This window comes from Echinops telfairi, unplaced genomic scaffold (assembly GCF_000313985.2).
Source record: "Echinops telfairi isolate 266 unplaced genomic scaffold, ASM31398v2 ScPeMD7_7400;HRSCAF=8409, whole genome shotgun sequence".
Lineage (NCBI taxonomy): Eukaryota > Metazoa > Chordata > Mammalia > Afrosoricida > Tenrecidae > Echinops > Echinops telfairi.
In genome coordinates, this window is record NW_022111300.1 from 9,373,903 (window position 1) to 9,383,607 (window position 9,705).

The following is a 9,705-nucleotide window of genomic DNA, read 5'->3' on the forward strand; positions in this document are numbered from 1 at the left end:
AGAAGCGCTCCTCTTCCTCTCATGGCGCAGCTGGCAGGTCACACTGCCGACGTTGCAGTGAGCAGCCCAACTGGTAGCCCCCTGTACCACCAGACAACATTATATTTAATATTAGGAGGCAGACTGAGAGTTTGTCCTTTAACATAGGGCACAAGACAAGGGTGCAGTTAATTAGTAAAAAAAGGTTTGCCTTGAGCCATGAGTTGATGGCAGTGGGGTTTGATTTTTATGGTTTTTAAAGAACCACCTACATAGCATTAGTGTCCTGGTGGACTGCTAAATACAAGGTTAGAGGTTCAAACCCACCAACTATTCCATGAGAGAATGATGTAATGATTTACAGTCTTGGAAGTCCTACAGAGCAGTGGTTCTCAACCTTCCTAATGCCTAGACCCTTTAATACAGTTCCTGATGTTGTAGTAACCCCCCAACCATAACAGTATTTTTGTTGCTACTTCATGACTGTAATTTTGCTGCTTTGAACCGGGCGACCCCTGTGAAAGGGTCGTTGGACCCCCAAAGGGGTTGCGACCCACAGGTTGAGAACCGTGGCTGTAGAGGGTCACTGAGTCAGAATCTACCTGATGGCAGTGGATTCTTGTGATGTAATTGACAAAAGCAATTTAAAAGATCACATAGGAACATTAGGAGGCAATGAGTTTATGTCAATGACAGAGGAGCAAGTCAGAAAAAAATGTGAGGATAGTCTCACACTTCAACGAATAAAATCAACATCATTAAATGGTACTTGTTGAAAATGGTGAAATAGATTTGCCAGGGGACATTCACAACACAAAATAAAAAACATTGAGGGAGGGAGAAACTTACTATGTGTTAAGAGCCTTTGACTGGATTATGCAGTGAATACAGAATGAGAAGACTGCTCGTAGTTTTCGCTTTAAGCCCAAGTTGAGCAATCACAAGGCTAGGGTGTCTTTATTTTTAAAGGTTAGGTCAGAAGGATATTTCACAACATGCTCCAGAGTTTGATTCTTGTGTATATAATTGGACAGGAAAGCTTCCTTCAACAGTATTAGGACAGTTCCAGAAAAAAAATTAAAATAAAGAAAGCCTCTTTGCTTTACATTAGCAATGTCTAAATGACAATGCTGAAAGCAGACTCTACACGAGAACTCAAAGAAAGCTCATGTGATCACAGGGAGACCCTGAGAGTCATCTGACTGCCTTTCGCACACGCTGCTGAAAAATGAACCAACTCAGCAGCAGCTTGGCTGGACATCAGCCCCACACCAGGCACAAAGTTAAGAGACTTCTCATTCATTGCACCTTTATTTCTCAGACACTTCACGGGGTCGTATTGAAATATTCCACAGGTAAGAAAACTAGGGCCCAGAGCGGCACTTGGAGAACACATGGCTGACAGAACCTGGAGTGAGAATCACAATTTTGAATGCCAACTTAAACTTTTCCCTCCCGATGCTCCTTACCCTTCTGCACCCCAAGCACTGTCCCTCCAAACTGGCACAGCCCGTTTTGTCCATCGAAGCATCTCCAGAATTTGAGACTATACAGAAGACCAGCTTTCCCACTGACCATGATGTTACTGACACGCTTGCTCACTTATAGAAACGTTAACTACTATTGACATTTTAAAAATATATCTCTAGGTGTTAAGTACTGGCATGCTTTCTCATTTTGGAGGAGAAGCTCAGTACCTTTGGGTTTTCCTTGTCCAGGCACACACACTGCCATCCTACTACAGGCAGAATACAGACTGAGGCCTCTCACTTCTCCTGCCACTGTTCTAGGTGGATGACGTGAACAGCCAAATCTGGAGACAGGCAGCTCCAGCTCCAGGAAGGGGACCCAGGCAGGGGAGGCTGCTGGTGAATGCTACTACCCTGTGGCCTCTCCACGGAGCAAAGAGATAGGCTGGCCTAGCCAGTCAGGGCAACCCAAGATGCAGGTGGGAGTTCTTGCTCACAGTCATGTCCAGAGAGTCAGTCACCTGTGTGTCTTTTTGAGTCAGGTGGTCAAACGTGATGAAAGGGCCTTTCTCACCATGGTCTTGTAACTCCAACTAAATGACTGAGTAGGACTATGCAATTAAGTTGAAGAGAAGCCTAATGAGCCACACAGGTGCCAAGAACTGCAACAGCTACCCGTTGGACTCCTATTCAACTTAGCTTGCTAAACATGAATAACTGGTAGGAATATTCTGAACTTAACTAAAGAGAACAGATGTGTTAGGCCAGGTTTTTTAGAGAAACAAATCCAGTGACATTCATATGTGTACAAGACAGAGCTTTATATCAAGAAGTATTTATATATCAAGAAGGCATCCCAGTCCGACTCAAGTCCAAGTCTGATGCTAGTCCATCAGTCCCTCATCACACTCACGTAAACATATGCCAGACACACAGCATGACGACCTCGGAAGCAGGAAGATCACAGGCCAGTGGGTGCAGTTTTGTGGATCCACAGCAGCTCTCAATGTCAGGCCACCCACATGGGCCACCCCTTGAAGCAGGCAGAGTTCCAGCAAGGAGGAAGGTGAAGCAGCAGAGAGAGAGAGAGCAGCTCCCAGTGTCTCTTATTCTTTTACCAAAAGGCTGATGACACTTTAGGAGGTAGCATAAGGCTGTGACCTGATTGACAGGTTGGACTCCACCCCTAGTCAGGAATGTCTACTTGACATCAATCATCTAATAACCACATACAGGTATGGCTTAAGCCCCACACCTGCCATTTATCAGCTCTGACCATAGGATAAATCTGATCCTTAGCACTCACATTTGGTACACAGCAAAATGAGCATCATACCTCTCCTCAAGGGTCACTGTGAAGATAAAACAAGATCAGGCATGTGATGGCATGAGAGAACTACCAAAAAAATAAAAGGTAGAACCCCCTTGAGTATCCTTTAAGCAACTCTAGTGGCACTGATGGGTAAGTGTTGGGCTGCTAATCTCAAGGTTGGTGGTTCAAACCCACCAGCTGTTCCAAGGGAGAAGGATGAGGCTTTCTATTCCCATAAAGAGTTAACAGTCTTGTACACCCATGGGGGCAGTTCTACTTTGTCCTGAGGGTAGATACGAGTCGGAATCAACTCAATGGCAATAAGTTTTGGGGTGTTTTTGTTTGTTTGACAGTTTATAGATACTTTCTACATGGGTTAGGTTTTTTGCATCCTTGTATCCTGCAATGTGCCCATGGCAACCACTCCATGTTTATGAAATTAGTGACAAAAAATTGATTTCCTATTGTGACCTAAGGGCCAGTAAGATAAAGAATATGTTTTAAAGCTTTCCTCTTGAATTCCTCAACAGCATACCTGCACCAGAAAAGGTGTTTTTGTTTGTCTTGCTGTGGAGTAAAGAACTGAACTTCACCCAAAGACTGATCTTTGTCCTGGGTTCCTTCTCAATGACCTTGGAGTGAAGCAAAATGACCTGGTATGGCTCTTCTATCCAGAGTCTGGGTAACTCTCACCGAGTGACTGGATGGGGTCATGCAAGTTAAGGTATCCAACCAAAACTGCCACTGAGTTGATTCATAGCGACCCTACAGGACAAGGGAGACCTGCCCCTGTGGTTTCCGAGACTATAACTCCTTATGGGAGTAGAGAGCCTCATCTTTCTGCCATGGAGCAGTTGGTGGTTTCAAACTGCTGGCCTTGCTAAACATAGCCCAACATGTAACCACTATACCACCAGGGCTCTTTAAGTAAGGTACACTCACTGCCACTGAGTAGATGCTGACTCAGAGTGACCCTGTAGGTCAGGCTGGAACTGCCCCTGTGATTTTCCGAGACTGTAACTCTTCAAGGAACTAGAAAGCCCAATCTTTCTTGTGCAGTGGCTGGTAGTTTCTAATGGCTGACCTTGCAGTTAGATGTACAAACACTGCCTAAGTAAGGTATAAAGAGCTCTAACTGTTATTAGTCAGTTTTGCCATTTTACTGGGCAGAAAAGTAAGCCTTCTAAAAGCAGAAACAGAGCAATCCCACGACATCAAGAAAGGAGAGCCACTACAGACCAGTCACATGATCCCTGCCTGAAGTGGCAGTCAGGAGAGGCACCAGCACTGAGATCATGAGACAGAACCGAGGAAGTTCCTGGAACAAGCAATGTCGAGTGCCTTCAGGCAGGAGGTCGGCTTGCAGAGTGGGGTGTCCTTTGGGCACTTATCAGTGCTGACAGTGCTTTCGTAACATAACACTTGATCAAGAGGGGCGGAAGCCAAGGTACCATGTGGCTGTGAGGCCAGAGACCAGACAGACATGGCTGCTGGCATGCCTGAAACAAGGAGCTGACTCCTGACAGTTTTTGTTACTGACTTATAACCTGTTATAAACCTCATAACTGTGAATATTGTCTGTGAATTCTGTATGGCCATTGCAAGGGATTATTGGGCCCAGCAGAGAAGTCCAGTGTGTTGGGAGGGATGGTTGGTGTCAAAACAGGATAAAGAAGGATGGAGCCATTCTAGAGAATTATCTAACCCAAGGGGGCAGTGGTAGCCAGCAGGTCACAAGTGAGGGAGCCTGGAGACTTCTGAGCTATGGATGGCATCCTGGGGGTGGGGGTGAACCTAATTTTGTAACCAAGAGGCTAGAAGTAGGAATGTCATGGAGACACCCACCTCCACGCTAGCAACTGGCATCTGAAGTCTTGTGCAGATTAGGCAGCCTAGAGGACTGTGCCCTTTTGTGAGATCTGACTTGGTTGGCTTTGATGGTTAGGATCAGAGGAAGCATAGCATATATAGTTAAATTGGATCTGAACTGAAGAGATTTAATTAAAATTTAATTCCTTCAATTTAGTTGGTGACAGAGAAGTGGATTAGATGGAGCTGATTTAATGGATACCTTGCATTTGCCAAAGCAAATAAAACTAAGAGAATGGTCCACACACCAGAAATCCTGGTCAGCCCAGTTGATCACTGTTCCCCTCCAGACACCAAATGCCAATCTGATTCTGATCTCTATTGACCTCTTACGGCCTTCCCTCAATGCACTTTCTCCCAAACCCATGGCCATACCTAGGGATAGAAAAAGGTATCGTTTGTGACCTCAAAGGGCTTGCAATCTAGTAGCTCAGTTCCAACAAAATGTATGTGTCTTTTCATGCCACTCTGAGAAGTAAGCATTGTAGTCAGTCTAATGGTGCAGTGGAGAAAACTGAGGGACCAGAGGATAAATTGCTTGCCCGAGTATACCCTTGGTAACTGGTGGAGTTAGGACTGACACTCGAGTCTTTGTGAACTCAGAGTCTTGACAGGTCAATTAAGCATGTCAGAAAGAGGCCAATCTGGTTGGGAGGGTAGCATTTGGACTAGACCTTGGGAAATGGGTAGTGTTGATAGCCGATCATTTAGTTTGGTTGAAGGGCAACATGGTCGGCCAAAGATCAGACTGTGGTCAGCTATTAACTGCTCCTGTTGGGCTGGCTCCTGACTCAGGGCTATGCACAATAAAACAAAGAATGCTGGCTGGTCCTGCACCATCCTTATGGCAGGCTGCAGATCGGGTAGCTGTGATCCATAGGGTTTTCCTTGGGTGATAATGGGAAGGAGAATGACCAGTCTTCCTAATCCATGTCAGTCTGGAAGCTCTACGTACTGAAACCTGTTCAGCATTACATCCTCAACTGACAGACAGGTGGCGGTTATACATGAGGTGTGTTAGCTAGAAATCCACCCCAAGTGTCTCTCAGAAAAGGTGAGAATTCTACCAAAGCCTGTGCTGTAGCAGAAGGCATGTGCATCTCTTTGGGGGTATGGGGAATGGTTACCCTGGAAACAGAGAAGATATTGTCTTCAAAGGAGTGATAGCCATTCTTTGTTCTGGGTAATGAGAGATGCACTGAAGGAATACAAAGGCCTACTCAGCAAGTCCTTTCTCATTACTCACCCCTGAAATAAAAACTCTCATTTTTTTTATTTTACTATTTTACCCACGCAAGTTAGTACAATATCTGCTTTGATCAAGTGATGGGAGAGAGTAGGAAGGATTATTAATGTTCATTCCAATTTCAGATAACAGGTCTTTAACTCTCCCAGGCCCCCTAATTAACCCATTCATGACTTCAGGAACGGTTGGTATATAACTTCATTCCTACGTAGGCCACACTATGTCCCAAAACCCTCAAGAAGGGTTGACAGAAATCAGTCAAGAGAAATAGATACTATTTCTTAAAACTACCCTCATTCTTTAGATGGCACAAGGTCTGAAAGTCATGCAGTCTAGTCTAGTAATTTAATTTCCTCTAAAAAGTGAAAAATAAGAAAGGCATAAATCTCCCACCTTACGAAGGATAGTGAACCTGCAATTCCATGACAGAACTTTAACAGTGCTCAGTGTAAAACCAGGCTCTGTTCCACCTCCAGGCACCAAGGCACTTGCAGGTGTCCTGAAAGCCTAGTCTACAACAACCCTGCTGCCTTTGAATTGATGCCAACTCACTGGGAGCCTATAGGGCAGAGCAGAACTGCTTCATAGATGTTTACAGAACCCGACAGGCAGACTGCTCCAGCAGAGTAACCGAGGGGTTCAAACTGATGACCTTTCGGTTTGTAGCCCAATGCTTTCAACACTACATGACCAAGGCACCTTTCTACAACAACAACAAACAAGCTCACAGCCATTGCGTTGATTCTGATTCAAAGCAACCCAATAGGACAAGGCAGAACTACCCCTGTGGGTTTCAGAAATGTAACTCTAATAGAAAGCCTCCGCTTTCTCTCAAGGAGCTGTTGGTTTCGAACTGTGGACCTTGAGGATCACAGCTTAACACAAAAGCCACTAAGCCACCAGGGCTCTTTTCTGCGCCAAGGAGGGAGGAGTTAATGTAAAAATAATTATGGGAGTGTTTCTGGTAAAAGGCTTCCAGGAGTTTTATAAGCGAGTTCTGACCTGTGTCCTATCCCAAACGTCCCAGGAGAGACACTCATCTGCCATCAGCCTTTGGATACTACTTTGAGATAAAAAGATTTCAAAGGATTTCCCATAAAGTAAAGGTCCTTATCTAAAACTCAAGGGAAACTAAAGAGCTGCTATTTTTCTTTAAGGCACATTAATTGCTTCTACTTCCAAAAGTCATGGTGATGAGGTCGCTCCATATATCTTATCACTTAAGAACCCCAATAACCAAAGAACCTAAACTACTGCCGAGTCATTTTTGACTCCTACCGACTCGATATAGGGTTTCTGAGGTTGTAAGTCTTTACAGGAAGAGACAGTCTCATCTTTCTCCTGACAAGTTGCTGGTGGGTTTGTGTTACAACCCTTGTGGTGAGATGCCCAATGCCTAGCCCACATTCCACCATGGCCCTAGCTTATTCTCAGAGGGAACTAAGGCTAGAGTGGTTCTCAACCTGTGGGTCGCAACCCCTTTGGGGGTTGAACGACCTTTTCACAGGGGTCACCCGATTCATAACAGTAGAAAAATTAGTTATGAAGTAGCAATGAAAGTAAATTTATGGTTGGGGGGTCACCACAACATGAAGTGTCGAGACATTAGGAAGGTTGAGGACCACTGGGCTAGAGAGTAACCTGCTCAAAGCCACTGAGCCCAAAGCCTCATTTCAAACCCCTCCCCTCCCAACCAGGTGTCCTTGGCTTCATCCCACAACCAGATGTATGTCTTGTTGAACCCCACACTGCTGGGGAACACCCCCACAAACACACAGAGCAAAGAGCTATGCATCCTTTACTGCATCGGTATCTCATCCTAAAAGCTAACTACAGTAGAAGCTAAAGGAGAGGTTTTGCTAGTCCACCGAGCCTTAATCTGCCTTCTCGCCAATCCTCGGGCCCCACTCCGAGGTTCACTTTCATCCAGCGCTGCTGTAATCCTCATCGGCCTAAAAACACTCCCATCCCAGTTTTCAAAGGGAAAACTGTGGGCACACAAATGACCAAGAGACATGACTCCACAAGAAGGCAGGTCCAGGGAGTCGGAACACACCAGGTCGAGACCAGTATCAGTCACTCCCTGTGGACCTCCTGAAACATAGAATGGAGTTGATAAGCAGCAACCCGCACTGAAAGGAAGGGAGAAGCAACTGTCTTTTTATGTTCTTCAGACGAACAGCAGATTCGTGGGATGGGACGGTTCCCATCGGGTGCTGGACGAATTTTGTTTCTTTTCCTTACCTCCCATCCCACCTCCATCTTTAGACGAGAAAGGGAAATAGACGGGTCCGAACTTCTGAAGCAACATATAGAGTTCGAATGTACATGGGAGAGGGGAAAGAGGAGGGAGGCGGGGTTAGGAAAAATCACACCTATCTTCCCTCCTGCTGACCCCGAATCCTGAGCTCAGAATTCAAGTGATCACAGCACAAAACGAGCTCCAAGCGGGTCAAACAAGCCGCCCCCAGGGACCACCTTCTTCCGGATCACAGGGAAGAGACCGTCGCCAGAGACAAAAGTCAGAGAGATGGGGGACCCTGGAGGTCGCATCAGTAGAGATCCATTTCCCCAGAACCCACCGGGCCGGGTCGCGTCGGCCGCACCGCCTGGGGGGGACCGGACAGCCAGAGCAGGCACACAGCCCCTACGCCCTCCCGGTGCCCCGCAGCCCGCCCGGGCGCCGGCGGTCGCTCACCTGCGCCGGACACAGCAGCAGCAGGAGGCCGAGGGCCAGGCTGCGCGCCCTCATGTTGCTGCCGCGCCGCCTGTGAGGGTCACAGGGGATCCGCTCGTACCCGCCGCGTCCCAGACGCCGCCTCCCTTCAGAGTGCGGACCCCGTGCCCGCGCAGGGAGGGAGGGAGCAAGCGTCGGCAGCGGCGTGCTGCGCGCGCAGGTCAGGAAGAAAGCAGGCGCCGCCGGCTCCTCCCCCTTCTGGGCGGGGCTAGCGCCGGGACCCCCTGGCCTGATGGCGCCCTCCGGGCCCCGCCCCCTGGACGACTTTCCACTCGCTCTGGTTTTGTAGTGCTCGGCACCAAGACCGGGTTTGGGGCTGGTCGGGTTGGGGCGGTGGGAGCTTCTGGAGGTTCCCAGAGCCAGGCAGCTGCACTTTGGGAATCAGCCCACGCTCGTAAAGGAGAGTCAGAGAAAAAGAGGAAGGCTCTCAACGAGATGGATGGACGCAGGAGCTGCAACAATAAGGGCAAACATGATGACCATTGTGAGGGTGGCGCAGCACCGGACGGTGTTTCCTTTGTAGAGCATAGGATAGTTATGCATCGAACCGATTTGGGGCCGCCTAATAACATCTGCAACTGCTAGTAGGATAGCATGGCACCAGACTGCATTTACTCCAGGAGCGCATGAATTATGCATAGCGTCACCAGGAGGGCAGCTGATAATAAATAACAGGTTGGAGAGGGTTACTCCGAGCAATTTCTCCTCCCAAACCCAGTGACTCAAAAGGAATGGGACACCAGCTCCAAGCGGTGACGCACAATGGCCTGACGGTGTGGTGATCCGGGGGCGGAGCGAAGAGGTGGGTGGTGCCCTTGGCCACCCTAACTTTGCTTACAATCAAAGCGCCTCATTTGGAGAAAGCATCAGAACTCCACCACCTGCTGGTGGAGCAACGCGTAGCCACGCAGCCGTGGGCCGGTTGGCCGGGGAAGACTCTAGGAGGTGGGGACTACAGAGACCGTTTTTAAGTTTTAAATGAGACCAGAAAAAAGATTAAATTAAAAGAGTCTGCGTTTATGAGCCTGGGTGCTGGTGGTGGTGGTGGCGGTGGTGCTACTGCTGCTGGTGGAGCTGGTGGTGCTGCTGGTGG

At 47.8% G+C, this 9,705-nt stretch overlaps 1 protein-coding gene across 2 annotated transcripts in view; it reads right to left on the reverse strand.

Annotated features, from left to right (window-relative positions):
• The window catches only part of NPC1 (NPC intracellular cholesterol transporter 1), a 66,316-nt gene extending 57,617 nt beyond the window's left edge, over positions 1–8,699 (reverse strand). For both annotated transcript variants that reach the window (XM_045296146.1, XM_045296143.1), the window contains exon 1: positions 8,574–8,699. In XM_045296146.1, the coding sequence (XP_045152081.1) occupies positions 8,574–8,627 (54 nt within the window). In that variant the 5' untranslated portion in view covers positions 8,628–8,699. The remainder of the gene's footprint in view (positions 1–8,573) is intronic.
• Between the last annotated feature and the right edge of the window lie 1,006 nt (positions 8,700–9,705).